Raw genomic sequence first — 21,039 nt, 5'->3', positions numbered from 1 at the left:
GTGTATGTATAATCTTTATCCCGTCATCAGTTGACGGGCACACAAGTTGTTTCCATATCGTGGCTATTGTGAATAATGCTACAATAAATTTGGGATTGCATAACCTTCAATATCCTGTTTTCATTTCGTTGGGTATACAGCCACAGTGGAACTGCTGGGTCATATTGCTGGTTCTATTTTTAGTTTTTTGAGGAACTTCCAAACTGTTTTCCATAGTGGAAGCACCAACTTACAACCCCACTAACAGGGCACAGTGTTCCCTTTTGTGCACCTTCTCACCAGTGCTCCTCTTGTTGTCTTGAGGATGGCCATTCTGATGGGTGTGAGGTGATAGCTCATTGTGATTTTGATTTGCATTTCCCTAATGATTGATGATGTGAGCATCTTTTCATGTAACCTCTTGGCCATTTTGAAGTCTTCTTTGGGAAAATGCCTATTTTTTATTTGGATTGGTTTTCATTATTTAGTGTGAGGGGTGTGTGTGTGTGTGTGTGTGTATTTTAAACAGGTTTTAATTCACTTTATTATTTTTTTGTATAAAACTATATGCTGGTGACAGTTGGAGCCTGGGTTTTCTGCACAGAGACTCTGATGTGGTCCTTTAAGAGATGGTCAGTAAATTCCTGACAGGGAGAGTTGTGAACACAGTCAGAAGTGAGATTGCCATAGGTCTTGGGAATGGCATCAAAATTGGCTTTGGCGAATTTGCCCGGGGTGGCAGTGCAGCCCCTGGCTGAGGGGGCAGCAGTCTTCAGACCAGCCATCATCGTGGCTTCTTGAGCACAGGGGCTGAGACAATGCCAGTGCCTCTGGGCAGGGCTGAGGCGCACTAGCACAGAGCCACAGCAGCCGGTCACCTTGCATGGCATGTGTGGGGCTCGTGGCTCTTGTGCCTCCGGTAGCCTTGCCGTACAGGGACGATGGAAAACTTGGCAAGATGATGGCCCCGTGGATGGCTGTGGCTACCATGGAGCACTTAATTCCCAGAACAACGTGTCCATTGTAACCTCTGATGGCAACAAATTGGTCTGCTGGCCAGTAAGGGTTTGCTTTTGAACAGTCATAATTTTCAAAACCTCATCCTTGATAGATGCTTCCAGGGAAAAAAATCAGTGATCTCAGATTCCTTAATGGGCAGGAAGAAAAGAGACATCTCCTCCAGGGACATGACCTTCATGTCCTTGACCAGGCAGCCCAGTTTGGTTATGGGGATCCACTTCTTGTCCGCAGCCTTACCTCCGCAAGCACCTTGAGCTTGGCCTTAGCCATGGCCCAACCATAGCCGTAAGCCCAGTCCTGGATGCTGGTGCCCGCGCCTTTATGGAAGACCCCATGGCCCCTCATTCCAGGGCCCCCAGGCCTCCGGGTCTAACTGTAGCACCGGTGCCATCCACCATTTGGTGTTTTCTCGAAATGTTTATATATTTAGGATATTAACCTCTTATCCAATATATGCATTGCAAATTATTTTCTCCCATTTTGTACATATCTTTTCATTTTGTTGATGTTTTTTTTTGCTGTGCAGATTTTCAGTTTGATGTAGTCCCACTTGTTAATTTTTGCTTTTGTTGTTTGTGCTTTTGGTGGCATGCAAAAGATCATTGCCAGGATTGGGGTGCCTGGGTGGTCCAATTGGTTGAGCTTCCAAAATCCTCTTGATTTTGGCTCAGGTCATGATCTTATGGTTTGTGGGATTGAGCCCCACATTGGGTTCGGTGCTGACAGCACAGAGCCTGCGTGGAATTTTCTCTCTCCCTCTCTGCCCACTTCCCTGTTTGCATCTGTCTCTCTCAAAATAAATACACATTAAAAAAAATCATTACCAAGACTAATATTGGGAAATTTCTTTTCTGGTTTTTTTTTCCCCGCTAGGAGTTTTATGATATCGGGTCATATGTTTAAGTCTTTGACCTATTCCAAGTTAATTTTAGTGGGTGGTATAAGTTAGGGGTCCAGTTTCACTTTTCTGTGTTTATCCCATTTTCCAACACAATTTGTTGAAATACTATCCTTTCCCCACTGGGTATTTGGGCTGCCTTGTTGAATGTTAGTTGACCATATATGTAGTAGTTTAATTCTGGGCTCTCTATTCTGTTCCACTTGTTTGTGTGTCTTGTTTTTATGCCAGTACCGTGCTGTTTAAATCACTAAAGTTTTGTAGTATAGTTTGAAATCAGGAAGTGTGATGCCTCTGGCTTTGTTCTTCTCAAGATTGCTTTGGCAATTTGGGCTCTTTTCTGGCTCCACACACGTTTTAGGGTTTTTGTTTTGTTTCGTTTCTATGTTTGTGAAAAATGCCATTGGGTCTTTGATAGGATCTATAGATGACTTTGGGTAATAGGGACATTTTAGCAATATTAATTCTTCCAATCCATAAGCATGGAATCCCTTTCCATTTGTTTGTGTAATCCTTGATTTCTTTCAATGAGGTCTTGCAGTTTTTGCTGTACAGATCTGCTTTGGTTATATTTAGCCTGGATATTTTGTTTTTGATGCTACTGTGAATGGGATAGTTTTTACTTTTTTTTCAGATGTTTCCTTGTTATAGAAATGAAAGTGATTTCTTTATGTTGATTTTATATCCTGTAACTTTACTGAACTTACTGATTAGTCCCAGTGGTTGAGTCCTCAGGATTTTCTCTATATACAATATCAACTGCAACAAAGTATTTGCTTCTTCCTTTCCAATTTGCCTAATTCTTCTAGCTAGGGTTTCCAACACTTGTATTAAGAGTGGTGAGAGTGGGCATCCTTGTCTTGTTCCTAATCTTAGAGGAAAAGCTTTCAATTTTTCAGTGTTGAGCAAGTTAGGTGTGGGCTTGTGAAATGGCCTTTATTATGTTGTATATGTTCCTTCTGTATCCAGTCTGTAGATTTTTTTTTTTAAATGAAAAGATGTTGTAGTCAAATGCTTTTTCTATTTTTGTTCAGGTGACTGTGTGATTTCTCGCTCTCATTCTATTAAATGGTGGCTTATGAGTTGATTGCCCACGTTGAACCATCCATCCTTGATCCCAGGGATAAATCCCTCATAATCATGGTGTACAATCCTTTTAATGTGTTCTTGAGTTTGCTTTGCGAGTATTTGGTAGAGAATTTTCAGATCTACATTCGTCATAGATACGGGTCTTTATTTTCGTGTAGGTCTTTATCTGGCTTTGATATCAGGGTAATGCTGGCCTCACAGAATCGGCTTAGTAGTATTCCTTCCTCTACAGTTTTTTGGAAGAGTTTGAGGATTGTTAACTCTTCTTCACATGTTTGGTAGAATTTGCTAGTGAAGTCATTTGGTCCTGGAATTTTCTCTTAGGAAGCTTTTGATTATCAATTTAATCTGTTATTATTTATCTGTTTGGATTTTTCTTCCTGATTCAGTCTTGGTGAATTCTGTCTCTAGGAACTCATCCATTTCTTCAGTTATTTAATTTGTTGGCATGTAATTGTTCATGGCAGACTCTTATGATCCTATGTATTTCTGTAACGTCTCCTCTTTCATTTCTGATTGAGTCTTTTTTCTTAAGTCTAGCTAACAGTCTTAATTTCATTTATCTTTTTGGAAAATGTTTAGTTTTGTTGATCTTTTCTATTGTTTTTTTTTGTGGTTTCTTATTTCTGATCTTTATTTACTTTCTTCTAGTTTTGAGCTTAGTTTGTTCTTTTTATAGCTCTTTAGGTGTAAAGTTAGGTTGTTGGAAATCTAGCTTCTTAACATACTCATTCTTTCTAAACTTCCCTATCAGAACTGCTTTTGCACAGGTTTGCTGTGCTTCCATTTTCAGTTGCTAGTTTTTTATTTCCCTTTTGATTTCTTCTTTGACCCCACTGCTTGTTCAAAAGTGTGTTGTTGAGTTTCCACGTACTTCCACAGCTCTCCTTGTGTTGATTTGTAATTGTCTACCATTGTGGTAGAAGATAGTTGGTACAATTTCAATCTTAACTTTACTAAGACTTGTTTTGTGTCCTATCATATAATCTATCCTGGAGAATGTTCCTTGCATACTTGGGAAGGCTATATTCTGTTGCTATTGGATGGAAATTTCTATGAGTGTTAGGTCCATTTGGTCCAAAGTATGGTTTAATTCCAACATTTCCCTGTTGATTTTCTGTCTGGATGATTTATCCCTTGCTGTAAGTGAGGTATTAAAGTCCTCTAATCTTATTGTTCTCTACTTCTCCATTCAGATTTGCGAGTATTTGCTTCATCTATTTAGGTGCTCCAATGTTGAGGGCATACAGTTTCTGATCGTTGTAACATCTTGCTGTAGGACCCTTTATTCTACAATGACTTTCTTGTCTCATATTTTTCTTTGGTCTAAGGTCAAGCACAGCTATCCCTGCTCTTCTGGTTTTCACTTGCCAAGTAGTATCTTCTTCCATCCCTTCACTCTAAACCTTTAAAGGTTAAGTCAGTCTCTGTCACAGCATGTAACTGTCCTATTTTTTTAATCCATTCTGTGCCTTTTGATCGGTGAATTCAGTTTACATTTAATTATTGGTATGTAGGGATTTAAAACTGCCATCTTACTGATTGCCTTCTGGTTTTGTATTTCCATTGTTCCTTTTCCCGTTTTTCCCTCCTTCTGTTTCACCTTTGTAAACTATTTTCCATAGTGGTATATACGGTTCCCCTTTCTCTTTTGTGAACCTAAATTTTTGCTTTGTGGCTAACATGAGGGTTACATAAAACATTTCATAAATGGAACAGCTCATTTTATTGCTGACAGCAACCCATCTTCATTTGTCTATAAAGGGTCTACTATTCATCTTTTACTCATATAGATTTTTTGACATCACTATTTTTTATATTGTGTACTGTCATTAAATTTACAGTGGCAAGTTAGTTTTAATATTCTTTTCCTAAAGGAAAAGGTGAAAAGTACTCAAATTTAGAAAACTCTAATTCTATAAGATGGTATACTGGTTAAGTGACTAATATACCATCTTATAGAATAAGAGTTTTCTAAATTTGTGTTTTGCACCTTGACCAGTGTAAAGATGGTTTCATGTCACTGATTAGCATCTTTATATTTCAGCTTGAGGAGCTACGCTCATTTCTGCAAGGTAGACCTCGTGGTGATAGTCTCTCTCAGCGCTTGTCTAGCGGGCAAGTCTTTCTCCATCTCTGCAGGGTAACTCTGGCTGGCAGTTTCTATCTGACACTTTGAGTAGGTCATTCCAGGGTTTTGCTGCTCTCCTTTGTAAGTCACACTCCCCCTGATCCCTTGGCTGTCTTTAGGATTCTTTGATATTTGGTAGTTTCCTTATAGCATGTCTGCGTGGTGTTTCCACACTGAGATAATAGGATCTCTGTGACTTTGGATGTTCAAGTGCTTTCCTCAGGTTTGGGGAATTTCCAGTTATTTTTCAAACTAAACTTTCTGCCCCCTTCTGGATCGTTTCAGAATTCCTAGTCGACACGTTATTCTGTCTTCCGTCTGCTCCATTCTCCTATAGAGGCTCACTATTGAATTCTTCAACTCCAGAATTTGGTTCTTTTTTGTGATTTCGCTTTGGTGGAGTCATTTCATGTTTTCCTTCCTAATATTGAGTTTTCTTGTAGCCTGTTGTGTTCTTCAAAACAGCTATTCTGAATTCTTTATCAGCTAGATCTGCAATATTCTTTGTGCTCAGGTGTTGAATTATTGCTATATTTTGGGGGTGAAATATTTTGATTTTTCAGGTTTCTTGTATGTTTGCATTGCTTTGTTCACATCTGAAGTGGCAGACACCTCCTGAGTCCTTACTGGTTTGCCTTCAGATGAGGTTCTATCACTGGTGTCACTACATCAGAGGCGTCCTCAGCTTTTGAGTGGGTAAGCCTGCGCACTCATCTTGCTCCCTCTAGTGGCTCAATTCTTAAACCTTCCCATCTGTTCTTGTAACCCAGTCTAGCTGCGGGAACCTCTCTTGTTTTCCAGAAGGTGGTGCTGTAGCTCCACAGCTCTAGTGCTTTCTCCCTTGCCCACAGACTCTGGTCCATTTTTCTGAGAAAGCTCTGATCACCAGACCTGTTCTCACTGCCCCACTCAGGAGCATGCACAGGGATCCAGCCATGGTGGGAGGCGGTGTGAGTTTAACACTCCGCTGTGGACCCAGTGGGGCAATCTGGTGGGGAGATCTCTGAATGGGATTCTCCCAGAGGCATAGGGGCAGACTCCCTGCTGAAGAGCAGGAACTGCATTCATTTAATGCTCTTTGATATTGCTATCTGCTCCCTTTACCTTGTCTTCCCTCCCCTCAGTCCCGCGTCAGTACCCTGGCTGCCATGACCCATACAACCGGCACTGCGGGACCTCCTCTGATGGAGAGGTCACCACTGGCGGACCGCATGGCCCCGTGCAGCGAGGTGCTGGGTATGGAACTGTTAACAAGAGTTTCCTTGTGTCTCTACTGTAAAGTTTACTAACACTCAAAGAGAAAACTATTGTGTTTGAAGATTAAATACCCATCATAGCAGCATCATCAATGAACAAAGGAGAGTTAAATGTCACAGTGTGAAAGATAGCATTTACCCTCAATGATTTTTAAAATTTTTATAAAAGATTAAAGAACATGGAAATAATGAAAGTGATACTCATCTTTGATATTCACTGCTAAAGAATGCTCCAGAAAAAGATCTGACTAAAGAGACATGAATGTTTTATTGTAAGAAACACCTCTACTTTAACCCAGTTAACAGGAGATTTTAATAAGGTTTCTTCACTTTCCCTTTTCCATTAAGGGAATAAATGTGGTCATGCTTAAAGGAAGGGGGAAAAGGGTGAAGACGATGTCTAAACGTGGAGGTGACAACGCAGGCTTAGTCTGCTTTACACAGCTGTTAAAAATGTAGTAAAAAGTAGAAATTTTTGCCAATTTTTGTTCTTTAATTATTAGGCAATATTTCCATGTAAGAAAAAAAGTAAGTTCCTCTTATAGTTCTAATAATCACAATGTATTAAATCATTTCATATATGATTTAAGAGCACATGTCACCTCAGCAGACTGTAATCCACAAGTAGTATAAAAACAGTATTTTTATCTATCATGGCAGGAAATAAAGGTGATATAATATCACTATTTATGATTTTCACTTTTAAATACATTCATATCAACACTGAAAGGAATCCTGTATAGCCCAAAGAAATGTAACTCAAATTTTTAACGAGTTATTAAAAGAAAATGTTAAAGTACATTTTAATTTATATTACACAAGTCCCAAATATACTTATTATTAAATACAAAGATGTTTGCTCTGGTATGTAGGAAAATATTTACAACTAATAAAAAGCATATTGTAGAATATAATGTTCTATATATAAAAATTCATAAAATATTTTTAGTCCAGACCAAAGGACCTTCTAAACCCGGTTTTATCCATGCAGTGCGATTACACTCCCATCCCATTAGCGCTACCCGGACTCACACGCGTGTGGGAGAAACAGCACAGCCGCCCTGACTTAGAGCTCATACTTCCTTCTTAGGGCCTGCACATCCTCTAAAGAATAACGTTCGTCTGGTGTGTCGGAGAGGTCATCAAAGAGCTGTGCAATCTGCTCGCTCTGGCCCTTGCTGATTAGTGTCAACATCATCTGGAAGGAGGAGAAAACCTGTATCAGCTTAATTTTAAAAACACTTTAAAGTTACAGAAACCCTAAAACGAAAATCAGTATCTGTTTTTCCACTTACCTTGAACCTTTCTGCTGAACTGAGATATAAAAGATGCTGATACACCAGCGACGGCTCTTTCTCAAGGAGGTGATTTTTCAGAGCCTGAATGAGCAGGAGGAACGTATCCCCTTCGAGTTTGTTACTCAGCAGCCCCGGCAAGTCTCCCGGCTCAGTGACGGCTAGAAGGTGCGCACAGGCCTGCCTCTCGTTCCTCGCGCTGAGGGCGCTCAGGACCTGACCGAATTCATAGGCGTTGCGAGGCCTGGCGATCGGGAGCGGCTCGCAGTGCGCCGGCGGCGGCCCGCTGGCCGCGTCCCCCTTCCCAGCGGCCAGGCAGTCCCCGGCCACCTCCTCAGCGGTCCTTTCAGGCTCTTCATCATGGCCTTCGTGCACCTTCATGAGGAAAAAGGATTATCCTGTGACTCAAGAGCCACTGCACACATCCCAAGCTCTATTTTAATCAAATTCTAATGAATAGTAAAATCTTCTCTTTTTAGTAAGTTTTAAGTATCCATTCATGAAAGTCTTTTTTCAGCAATTTTTTAAAATTTTTGACACAAAATATGAGCATGAATTTTAGTTTTCCATGAAAGACGACCTATATAACAACTTTCTTTTTCATGACAAATTTTACATTTACTTATTTTCTCACATTTAACAGACATAAATTTATAATTTTTCTTCCCTCCTTGGAAAATACGCCTAGTTTCTCTGACATATTAGCCTCTTACTCTTAGTGGAAATGTATGACAAATGAGACGATATTGGCATTCATAAACACACAGGAATTTATGAGCTGACATTCTTCACTGAAGCCAAAGGAAAAAGCTAGAGCACAAGAGTTTGATCCCGGGACACTCTAAGATCGCAGATTAGGCTAGTCCTGTTTCTCAATCAAAAAAAAAAATCCCTCTGCGGCATGGCTGGCAGGGCCACTGACACTGACCGAGACCTGTCAGGATTCTGCAGGTGTTCCCTGGAGCAAAGACAAGGCAAACTATAGGCCGGGGTGGGGGGGGGGGGCGGGAGAAAGGAGAACCCGCCGGAAGGCAGACTCCCCATACCCTCCTCCACGGACACAAGCTGGGAGAGACCTGGCCGGCTGTGGCAAAGGAAAGTTTTGTCTTTCTAATCGGTTAAAATTTCTTTACTGGACAACCGAGTAAAAAGATTTAAAGTTTTTTGTAGAACTCCTAGAAACAGGACTTTAGAATCTATGAAATCCCCCAGAGAGTACTTTCAAAGACAATCAAATACAAATACCTCTTGGATTTCAATTTTCCTTCTCTCTTTCTCTTTGTTGAATGATGCATTATCCTTAACGTTAAGGAGTCTGGTTACCTCTTCCAGTTCCATCTTTGCCTCAATAATACTTGAATCCAGCAGAAGAACTTTATTGAGATCATTTAAACTTTTCTGATAATCCTGAAAGTAGAAATGCAGAGAGAATAATTTTCATAATAAGAAGAGGCACAGATTAGCCCAAGTAGGAGTGAGACTGAGGAGCGGAGGGGCCGGAATGTGTGCAGTGGGCGCCCTGCAGTGCCCCGATTACAAAGGCCCACGAAGTGGTCTTGGACTGAAATAGTAACACCCGTTAGAAGAGCGAGCGCAGAACCTGGGGCTGTTAGACTCCGGTTCACGCGTGGACCACAGCCGCCTCAGTCCTCGACGCACAGGAGGCACCTGCTGTCTGCGAACCGAACAGCCTCGCGTTAGCAGCTACTAAGTAAGAAACTGGAACAGGGGGCGCCTGGGCGGCTCAGTTAGGCGTCTGACTCTTGATTTCGGCTCAGGTCATGATCTCATGGTTCATGAGATTGAGCCCTGCGTCAGGCTCTGTGTTGACAGTGCAGAGCCTGTGTTTGGGATTCTCTCGCTCTGCCCTCCCCTCAAACAAAAAACCTGGGACAAAATCCTACTTAATTAACTTCTGAGTTTCAGTTTTCTCTCTTTAAGGATAAAAAAGCCTTTTCTACTTGTGTTTTCCCAAAGCTGTACCAAACATAAGTGAAGCAATAATACGAGGGGCTTGAACTTGCACAAATGTCAGTTCTCACATCCTATCCTGGACCGTGAAACCCTTCGAAGTTGTACACAGTTCAAACAGGCTAGTGTCAAGATTTATTCTTCCGTAGAGTCAGACAATACACTGGGAGAGGATGAGAGGAAAGAAAAGGCATCTAAACTTAAAGCACAGCAGAATCTGGCAGCAGAGACAGAGGCCACAAAAATCAGTCTGACGCGACAGGTCATACTCTCCAACTACAGACTAGACCAATGTTTTGATTAATCCAAAATTAATTCTGTAGGAGGCAAAGAATTCCAATGATGTATAACCTAAGTATTCAGGACCGACCAATAACAGCACGCCCTGGAGGCTGGGCACAGGTGAGCTAAGCTAGTGGTTACGTGACATTCCTGGGGAACTAGCTGTGATGCCACATCCCTTCCCCCCTCTACCCAGGGCACTGCAGCAAAAGTGGTTTAAACAGACAAACGTAAATCTGTTCTAATTCATTAAAAAAGGTAAATTACTTACAAACGACAGTACATTATATACTATTAGGAACAGATCACATACGGCTGTGTCACAACAGTACCGCTGGAACCTGCGGCAGAAAACCCGAACGACACTGTATTTCCCTCCTGCGTGTTCACGCTGGAACCACAGCAAAAGGCGCGGGGGTGGGCGGCAGGGCAAGCTGCTAACTCTTCCCAGTCTCAGCATTTTGAAAGTATTAGTTTACTCTCCCAGCTGCCCTGTACATACTAACTTCTGTCCCCATCTGAAAGGTGAGGAAACAGAGATATAATCCTTGGGATGACTGAGGCAGCAAGGACCAGAAAGCGAATGGGAACACAGTTGTGGAATCCTAGCGAGAAGCCTGAAAACAGATTTGTGAGCTGCCGCCTTGGAAATGAAAGTCCAAGAGTCACAGAGTCAGTAAGGTTTTCAACGCATTCAAGAAAAATCTGTGCATAAAGAGCAATCTGTCCAGTCGAAAGAGACCGAAGAAGCAGGAAATACACTTCGATAAGAGTTAAGACAGAGGCAAGTTAAAGTAGAGAAGAGCAGGAAGAGCGGAGGTGCAGATCCCAAGACTGTTGGGGCAGCCTGGCCCTTCTGGAAGCTTCTCTCTTATGAAGGGAAACAATATAAAAAAGTAACAAGTGACTACATAACGACTATCACCAATGCAAGTACAGAAACCAAGGCTGTCGATGGATACTAATGAGGGGGAAGGAGCCTTCCTTTGACGCAGTCATCAGAGAACACAAGACCTGAAGAGAGACAGACACGCAGGAGGAAGAGCAGAGCGTACACAGAGAGAAAAGTGTGGCTCTGGAAAAAAAGGAGGACATTCAAAGTTGCTAATTACATCATTAGGTCTTAAAGTATAACCACACGTGTTTGTGATAACATATATACTACTAACAGATGCAGTTAAACTAGAATAGTTATGTTACTTTTTGATATTTCTGGCCTTCTAGCACACCCAATTAACTGGCTGCAAATTCCTTAATGCAAGCACCACGTCCATTTACCACTACGCTCCCAGGGTCTCGCACGTAAGTGGCACTCAATAAAAGATTCTAAGACAAAAACCATATGATTTCACTCACATGTGTTTTGAACAAAACAAATGAACACGGGGTGGGGGAGGAGGCAAACCAAGAAGCAGACTCTTAACTCTAGAGAACGGATAGTCACCAGAGAGGAGGTGGATGGGGGCGAGGGGGGGGGGGGAGGTGAGGAAACAGATGAATTAGGTGCTGGGGATCAAGGAGGACACTTCATGTGATGAGCACCGGATGTTGTACTAAGTGCTGTATCAGTAAATTCTATACCTGAAACTAGTATTGCATTGTATGTTAACTGAAAATTTAAATAAAAACTTGGGGGGAAAAAAGAATTTTAAGTGAAAGCCCTGTAATTTTTAAAACTGGCACGTGTAGCGGCGCCTGGGTGGCTCAGTCAGTTAAGCATTCGATTTCGGCTCAGGTCATGATCTCATGGTTTGTGAGTTCAAGCTCCACATCAGGCTCTCTGCTATCAGTGCAGAGCCTGGAGCCTGCTTTGAATTCTGTATCTCTCTCTACCCCTTCCCCACTTGTGCTCCGTCTCTTTTCTTCTCTCAAAAATAAATAAATGTTAAAAAAAAAAAACAAGATAAGGAATAAAACTGGCGTGTGTATGTGGTGTGCCCCTGTGCACACACACACGCTCAGGAAGTGGATCCAAAGGTGGGTTCTGGAGCATTTTATAAGCAGCAGTAGCTTTTGAAGATACTCAAACTAAATTTGCTTGGCACCTAGCTCAAACTACAGGATATAGAAATGAAACTGCAAGAAATCAAACCAGAAAAACAAACTGCCGGCCTCAGAATCTAGTGGGATTGGATTACTCAAATCTGGGATTATCTTTCTGCAGAATACAATTTCTAGAATTCACTCCAAAAGAGTATAAAAAGTCTTTCATTAGATACACCTCTCACGTTACGTCAGGAAGGCAAGTTCCAGGAGTCAGGCAGCCACGGGACATGCACCTGCTCAGAGAGTCTGGGCGCGCACACACTGAGCCACCGTGCACATCTACCTCATGTGCCTGAATTCATCGAGCTCAGAAAAAGCCAAGTACATTCTGAAGAAGCCTCTTTTAGTTCATGATGCCACATAAATGAATGTGTTGCTAACCAAAAAAGTGGGGGTGGGGGTGGGGGAGGGGGAGTCGGGTGGCCTGGGCACTGTGACTACAGCGGAGCTTCCGGCTCGGCAAATGCACCCACCCGCAGGGCAGGCGGTGCACCGCAGCTCCATGGAGACAAGTTCCTGCACTCAGGACCCTCTGGACCTGGCCCGACCTACCTCTACCTGGCTGTTCATCTGTATCCTTTACAATATCCTTTGTAACAAACTGGGATGGGCCAAAGGGAGGGCAGCTGCGTGGCTCCCCTGGTCTGGAGGTCACAGCACTGTCCCCACGCTGCCACCCCAGTGCATTCAGGATGCAGAGAAGCCTGATTCCTCAATGCATAGTGAGCACAGGTCATATGCTACACTGCATAAAAACATGACCACCCTCTACCAACAGCAGCCAGGTTTTACAGAAGATATTTTTCTAGTATTTCCCCATCAATGACGGGCAGGAACTAAGAGAATTCTCTCAAACTCAGGAACGTCAAACCGAACTATCCCTCTCCCGACTCAAGCCTCTTCCTCCTCCTGAATACCTTCCACTATTGCACTGCGCCACTCAGCTACCCAAGCCGGTAACCCTGGAGGTCCACCCTTGCTCCTGCCTCGGCACATTCTACTGCTCGGTAGGTCTTGTCAACTTTACCTTCAAACAACCTTCAGTTAATCTCGCTTCCTGTTATGGGCTTGTGTTCCCCTGAAAATTCCTATGTTGAAGTCTTAACCCAGAGCACTTTGGAATGTAACCATGTTTGGAAATAGGTTTTCTTGTTTTAGAGAGAGCAGAAGCGACTGTGAGTGGGGGGGAGGGGGGAGAGAGGGAGGGAGGGAGGGAATGAATGAATGAATGAATCCTAAGCAGGCTCCACACTGTCAGTGCGGAGCCTGACATGGGGCTCAATCCCAGAACCTCGGGACCAAGACCTGAGCCGAAATCAGGAGTTGTACACTCAACCGACTGAGCCACCCAGGGGCCCCTGGAGATAAGTTCTTTAAAGAAGTAATCAAGTGAACATGAGGTCATTAGAATGGGCCCGATCCAGTATGACTGGTGTCCTTACGGAAAGAGGAAACTGGCAGACAGACATATACAGAGAGAAGACAAAGTAGAGATACAGGGAGAAGACAGCCACCACAAGCCCAGGAGAGGGGCTGGAACACATCCTCCCCTCACCTCCCTGCTGACACCTGAATCTCAAGATTAAGAACCGTAAGAACTCTAAGAAAGTAAGTTTCTGTTGTTTAACCATGCTGTGGGGACTCTGTCATGGCAGCCTCAGCAAACCAGTATGCCTTCTCTCTTCCTGCTGCCACTTCCTTCCTTCGGGCAGCTGACTCAGCTTGTAACCCATCTTCCTAACTCCACACTGGGTCCCCAATGATCCACCTTTCACACCGCTCCCAAATCTGACCCATCGTGCCCCCTCTTGACCACGTGGCCTTTAGGGGTCCTCACCACCTTCAGGACTAAGCCTAGTCACGACAGCATGGCTTCCCAGGCCTTTCATGACCTGACCACCTCTCTCCATCCCCACTCCCACCTGGCCTCTTGCTGTACCAATTCATGAACAAGTTCATAACATGTGGGTGGGAAAAATCACAGCAGCTTTATTAACAGACCCAATGTAATTAACTAGTGAATATGTTTTTAAAAAAATTGTGGTATATTCAGTAATAAAACTCAGCAATAAAAAAGGAATAATTCCTGGGCTGCCTGGGTGGCTCAGTCGGTTGGGCATTGGACTTAGGCTCAGGTCATGATCTCGCAGTTTGTGAGTTTGATATCCACATTGGGCTCTGTGCTGGCGGCTCAGAGCCTAGAGCCTGCTTCAGATTCTGTGTCTCCCTCTCTCTCTGCCTCTCCCGTCTCTCAAATAAATAAATAAATAAATAAATAAATAAATAACAAAATTATAGTAATCAAAACAGTATGGCATTGGCATAAAAACAGACACAGATGTGTAAGACACAACAGAGAGCCCAGAAATAAAAACCCATGCATAAATGGTCAACTAATTTATGACAAAGGGGCCAAGAATTCTCACTGGGGAAGGGACAGTCTTCAATAAATGGTGTTGGGAAAACCGGGCCACTGTATAATACTACACATGAATATCAACAAAAAAATGGACTAAACTTGAACATTAAAACTTGAAACCATATACTCCTAGAAGGAAACATAGGTGATAAGCTCCTTGACGCTGGTCTTGGATTTTGGGTTTAATGCCAAAAGCAATGGTAACCAAAGCAACAATAAACAAGCAGCCTATGTCAAACTAAAAAGCTTCTGCACTGTGAAGGAAACCATCAATAAAATGAAAACTACCAAGTGGGAAAATATATTTGCAAATCCTCTATCTAATAAGCAGTTATCATCTAAAATACATGAACAATTCATATATTGAATGTATCAAAAACAGAATCTGATCAAAGAATGAGCAGAAGAACTAAGCAGACATCTTTCCAAAGAAGATACACAGATGGCCAACGGGTATATGAAAAAATGCTCAACATCACTAACCATTAGGGAGATAGAAATCAAAAACACAATGAGATATCATCCTTGTCAGAATGGCAATCATCCAAAAGATAAGAGATAAGTGCTGGTGAGGATGTGGAGAAAAGGCAACCTTTGTGCAGTGCGGGTGAGGATGTAAATTGGTATCGCTGTTACGAAAACAGTATGGAGGCCCCTCAAAAAACTAAAACTAAGACTACTGTATGATCCGGCAATTCCAGCTCTAGGTATTTATCTGAAGGAAATGAAAACACTAAATTTGAAAGACATCTGCAGCCCTAACTTCACTGCAACAGTATTTACAACAGCCAAGACATGGAAACAACCCAAGTGTCCATCGATGAATGAACGAATACAGAAAATGTGGTGTATTTACAGTCACACAAAAGGAAATCCTGCCATTTGCAACAATATGGATGGACCCTGGGGCATATGCTACAAGTGAAATAAGACACAGAAAGGCAATTACCTTATGACTTCACCTGTACATGAAACTTAGAACACAAGAACAAAAATAAAAATTTACAGACACAAAGAACAAACTGGTGATTGGCAGAGGCAAGACAGGGGCTGGGGAGTGGGTGAAATGGGTCAAAGGCACAAACTTCCATTTAAAAAAAGTCACTGGATGTAATACAGCAATGTAGCGTGGTGGCTACGATTAATATTATACTGCTATTTGAAAGTTGCTGCCAAGCGTAGATCTTAAAAGTTCTCGTCGCAAGGAAAAAACCCTACAACTACGTGTGTGGATGGGCTGCTAACTAGACTTACTGTGGTGATCATTTTGCTGATCAAATTATTAAGCTGTATATGTGAAACTAATACAATGTTAGTATGTCAATTAGATCTCAAAAAAAAACCTCTACAGAGAAAAACGTCAAAGTCCTGTAAGCTTACGATGTGTGAATTTCATTGTATTAGACCCTAATCAAGTTGATTTTTAAGAAATAACAATTTCAAGAAATACCACAGCCCAGTGTGTTCTAACTTTGCCTTGTGACATTACTCTATACAAACATGAACATTCATTCAAGTTTTCCACGCAGAAGAATCAGCCTAAAGAAAAGTGTAATTATACAATACTTTCTTCGAAAATAATGGTGCGGTTTTCTCAGAGAAGAATGCCTGTCTAAACCAGCCAGTTTAGGGCCCAAATCGCCAATCTGATGTCTCCACCAGCTTGCGCGCGGTGAACCAACCTTCCATTCTGACGCCTTCCTCCCACCCCGGTGCTTCCGTGGAGGAATCCAGGGGCACTGCTGGCTGCCTTCAGCGATTCAGTAACAAACCTTCCTGTTCCTTAAAGTGGATCTATCCTAACAAAATTCCTTGGAAAATCAGGAAATAAAATCATAATTTTTGGCATCTTAGAAATCATCTAGCTCCACATTAACAGAAATCTGCAGCCTCTTCCAAGGTTTTGGGATTGGTCAGCATAGAGCCAGGATTAAATCCCAGGATAATTTCACTCTCACTTCATGATCCAAGATTCAGGTTCATAAAAACCACATGTTTTCAGAGCTGAAACTTACTTACTAAAACGAAGGCGTGCTCACCTCGAGTCCTTTGTGAGCCAGAGCGCGCCGGTAGCACGCCTTCACGTGTCCGTGGTCTATCTCAAGCGCCCGATCACAGTCCTGCTTTGCCTCTTCAAACTGGCACAGCTTCAAGTAACACAGAGCTCTGGTAGAGGGTAATTGTGAAAGCAAGTATGTATTATGAAAAGCAAAGACAACATATCTGTGAATTTAGACAATAAAAATCCGAACATAGCTCAAGAAGTCTGTTAGCCGTCTCACTGAAACTTAACATTTTACTCTAATTATGGCATTTTCTTGCAATGCGCATGATTATGGCTCTGGGGATACACTGCAAACAAATATAGTTCAGGCCCCTCAAGAAGGCTACAGTCCTCTTGTGGAAGAGACAGGCAGTTAAAACAAGCAAACATAAAATCCGAACAGGATGTTCTGGGAGCACACAGCTGAGAATCTTACAGGATCTGGTGGGGCTGAGGCAAAGGCAGGAGTAGTCAGGGATGACTTCCCGGAAGAAGTTATATATATTAAGTTGAAGCCCAGAGTAGGAGGTGAGAATTATCCAGTGTGAAGGCACTGGGCCAAGACTTAAGATGCAGGATGGGAGAGAAGTGGCCAAGGTCCCAGCAAGGGCAGAGTCTCACAGTGACAGAGAGAGAGAACAAGGTACACTTGATGAGCTAAGAAAAGTGCCGTACGGCTGGCTGGGTGCAAGGATGAGGTAGAAGGGTGGCCAGGCCAGACGGGGACGAGCCCTGTGTGTCATGGCAAGGAGCCTGAGCTTTACCCGAGCTGCATGCAAGTCCACCAACGGGTTCTCAAATAGGGGCTAACAAGTTCTCCGTGTTTTAGGATGACTACTTGTGCTGCAACTTGGAGAATGAGATGAGAGGGAGCAAGCGTGTGCTGGGGAGGGGGCTGCAGACATCTAGGAGGAGAGGGTGGCAGCCCAGGACCCGGGTGACGGGGAGGATGGAGAGAAAGGCTCCCCCAGGAGAAATTTAGGAGTAGGACATCTGAGCTCGCACACAGACTAGGAAAGAGACCTAAGTCAGGAATGCAGAGGAGTGAGCGGAGTGCTTAGGTCCGGAGCCCACACAGAGATGTGGGGGGACATAACTGAAAGGTAACATGGAGGAACTGAAGGGAGGATGGAATGGCCCAGAGAGCACGCAGAGTGGAAAAGGGACCTGCCCCTTCGGAACCCCGAGAACGGTGGGGAAGGAAAGGCCTATAGAGGAAGAAGAGAGCCAGGCACATGAGGGGTCTGCACTGATGCCAAGGGGGAGGTGGTGTCCCGGGAAAGCCACGTGGCCCTCAATGCCCAACACCGCAGGGGCTGAACAGAAGAAGAGCAGGAAACTTCATGTTGGAGTAATGACAAAATTTTTGGCAAAATGGTTGACAATAGAGGAAAACATGTACAAAAACAAAGCAGTGAGAAGTTAAATGAACAACAATTCACCTGAAAGAGCTAGGAAATCTTGTGCTGGGAGTCCCTGCTCTTTAGGGACTATGCCTTCTTCCTTATCACCCCACACTCCATCTAGTCTTAAAAATCCCCAAACCACCAGATTTCTAGAGCAATCTTTTACCATTGTATGGTATAGATAGGATCTACACACCCTTCCAGAACAATCTGCCCATTCCTGCCGTGCACAAGAAGGCTGTCCCCTCTCTTAGGACTTCAAGAGAAAAAGGACACTTAAGAAACAAGTTTGAAAGGCAAATGACTCCTGCTCCTACACGGAGGACAATGTGCAGACCTGGCTAAGCCACAACGGGTACAAGCAGGACCCGGGCGGCCACGCGCTTCCCATCTCTCTGGAACTTCGTCTCTTTAAAAAATACTCACCAATGACAACATGCTATATAAATTCTCAAAATGATGGAAAAAACCTTTGGCAATTAATTTGTCTCTATGTTTTAATTTAAAAAAAATGAACGTAAGAAATACATAAAGTTACAAAGAACTTGCCTGTTTGTATAAATGGCACATTCCTTGTTGTTAATCTTTAAGCATTCACTGTATTTACTAAGGGCATCTTTATAGTTTTTGTCCTTTACACATTGATTTCCTTCTTCTTTAAGGGTTTTAAACATTTTTTCATCTATGGGACATCCCCCAAGGGAAGGAAAAAAAAAAAAGGAAGGATTCATATAAGCACCTCTACAAAGTCTTCAGTACATCTGCAAGCAGAATTTCTATTGCAAATTAACCTGACCACATACCATGCAGAGCTCAAGTCTAAGTGGAAGAAAAGTTGGTATACAAATTAAGGCGAATTGGCTCTAAGTAAAAATTACACAATTATGACAATATTTTTTCAAGTTAGAAAATAAAATGTAAGTAATTCTATTATTTTATCCATATTGCTATGTCCTCTGCTGGAAATACAAACATCTACAGTGTTTGGTGGAAAAACTATTTCATGAAAAATGAACATATAAACCTGTTGAAGCCTGAGGTAGACATCTGTCCAGGCCCCACACCCCCTTGGAAAATCACACCCCCTCCACCCTCTGTCCTGTAGTTTCGGTAAAGCAAACAGTACCCTAGCCCAGCATTTGGAGTAATCTTTTCTGTTTTACTAATCGGCACATTATATTTCCTTGGCCACAATAATATAATTGCTCAGGGATGGGCCTATGAGAGCCAATAAGATACACTAAGATTTTTGTGGCAGCTTCTGAAAATTCTTGGCTCTTTCCAGTGGAAAATGAGGAGAGGAGGAGCTATTCCACCATCCGATGATACAAGGGGAGAGTCTATGTGCTAAAAGTGGGGTGAAAAAGCAAGACAGAGGCCAAGATGGAGAGCTAAATAAGAATCCCCAAGTCCTGAATCCAACCATCCCTGACTTGTGGACTTTTCCATGGTATGAGCCGGTAAACAGCCATAAAGGGTTGGGTTTTCTGTTGTCTTCAAAGAGAAGAGTCCCAACTTTTACCATCACCTGTTACCTTGCAGTGATCACGGCCAGTCTCTGCTTAGGAGAGAATCCCTTCCTAAGAGGGCCTTGATGTTCATTCAGCCATCACCCCTTGCTTCAGGGGAAGCTGACCCCACTGATCAGGAACTCAGGCCTAAGCCAAGCCAAGCATGGCATTTCTTCATCACAGGGACTGGCTCAGGAGTGGACCCATGACTCATTAAAGGAAGTACCAACAGAATCTGAGACAAAGTCACAGCATAAAAAAGCTATGGTTTTAGGTGTAACAGGTTTTCTCATTGTTAAATTAATGCCACCTAAAACAATGGTGTCTCTCTCCTTTAGACACTGATACATGCACACATGAAACCCCAAAATGCTGCGGTTTTATTATTTTCAGAAAAATAGAATTATATAATGATAATAAACATTATTAATCTTTATAAAAATCATTATTAAAATAATAAAAATTATTTTCAGAACCTGAGCCCTGATGAGCTGTGCCTGATGTTAGAGCCTGCCTGAGCCCTGTCAGTTCCAGAAGCCAAAACCATCCCTTACAACCTGTCAGCAGATTTTGTTACTCGCGAAGTTTTCTCACACACATTAAGTATGAATATCTCAAGTTTCAAATCTGTGTAAATAACTCTACCCAATGGATTAACCTGATACAAAAACCCATAATTAAAATTTTAAATATCTTTAAATTTTATAATCTAAAAACCTTAATATCCTAAACTTCTAATATAAACTTGGAATGTTAACAACAATCTTATTTGTCCTCTGCACAATGGCATGAAGTAGTAACTTCTCATCTTTTTTTATAAGTTTGTTTATTTAGAGAGAGACAGACACAGAACCAGCGGGGAAAGTGCAGAGAAAGATGACTCTGCACCATCAGCACAGTGGGGCTTGAACTCAGAGACCTGAGATCATGACCTGAGCCGAAACCAAGGGTCGGACGCTCAGCCGACTGAGCCACCCAGGCGCCCTAGTCACAGAATATTTCTAATGTTTCATGTTTCAAAAGATCTCACACAATGGGAGCAATGGCACTTCCCATAAATCTGGCATATAGAAACCCTAAAACAGAGTAATAGTGTTTTAGGGCTTATAGAATTTGCTGAAAAACTCCCCTTAAGCTTTTCCTCCCCCAGAGCTTTTAAACCTTTGGTATCTATTCTAATAATCACATGAAAATGAACAGAAAGAGTTGACTGTTCTGGTGCTTACAATCAGCTGTCCCACATCTATAGTTGGTATACGTACTCTGTTAATAAACAGCTACCCTTTAGTGACCAAATGCTTTGTGTGAGCCTCTAATAGCAAACTCTAGAAAACCAGAGATCCCCATGATCTTAGAGCCCTGGGGTGACTGGGTGGCTCAGCCAATAGGCTTCCGACTCTTGATTTTGGCTCAGCTCACACTCTCACCCCGAGCTGGGCCCTGCACTGCCAGCACGGTGCCTGCTTGGGATTCTCTCTCTCCCTCTCTGCCCCTCCCCTGCTTGGACACATATGCCTGTGCGTGCTCTCTCTCAAATAAAATAAACAAACATTTAAGTAAACTGCATCTTCATTCTTGTCAAAGAGGGTACGGGTCTCGATGGGGCGCCTGGGTGGCTCAGTCGGTTAAGCCTCCGGCTTCGGCTCAGGTCAGATCTCACGTTCGTGGGTTCGAGCCCCGCGTCAGGCTCTG

General features: G+C 42.7%; 1 protein-coding gene and 1 pseudogene across 1 annotated transcript in view; both read right to left on the bottom strand.

The window, feature by feature from the left end:
* Nucleotides 1-499: 499 nt before the first annotated feature.
* On the bottom strand, nucleotides 500-6,054 carry LOC115278827 (annotated as a pseudogene).
* Nucleotides 6,055-6,616: 562 nt separating this feature from the next.
* SPAG1 (sperm associated antigen 1) overlaps nucleotides 6,617-21,039 on the bottom strand; it is a 61,856-nt gene continuing 47,433 nt past the window's right edge. The window contains exons 15-19 of the mRNA XM_029923307.1: nucleotides 18,386-18,518; nucleotides 16,426-16,552; nucleotides 8,914-9,075; nucleotides 7,669-8,043; nucleotides 6,617-7,571 (exon numbers count right to left, since the gene is read on the bottom strand). Coding sequence (XP_029779167.1) covers nucleotides 7,440-7,571; nucleotides 7,669-8,043; nucleotides 8,914-9,075; nucleotides 16,426-16,552; nucleotides 18,386-18,518 — 929 coding nt within the window. The 3' untranslated portion in view covers nucleotides 6,617-7,439. The remainder of the gene's footprint in view (nucleotides 7,572-7,668; nucleotides 8,044-8,913; nucleotides 9,076-16,425; nucleotides 16,553-18,385; nucleotides 18,519-21,039) is intronic.

This window comes from Suricata suricatta, chromosome 15 (genome assembly GCF_006229205.1).
Source record: "Suricata suricatta isolate VVHF042 chromosome 15, meerkat_22Aug2017_6uvM2_HiC, whole genome shotgun sequence".
NCBI lineage: Eukaryota > Metazoa > Chordata > Mammalia > Carnivora > Herpestidae > Suricata > Suricata suricatta.
Note: the sequence above shows the minus strand (reverse complement) of the source record. Positions and strands in the feature narration are given on the sequence as shown.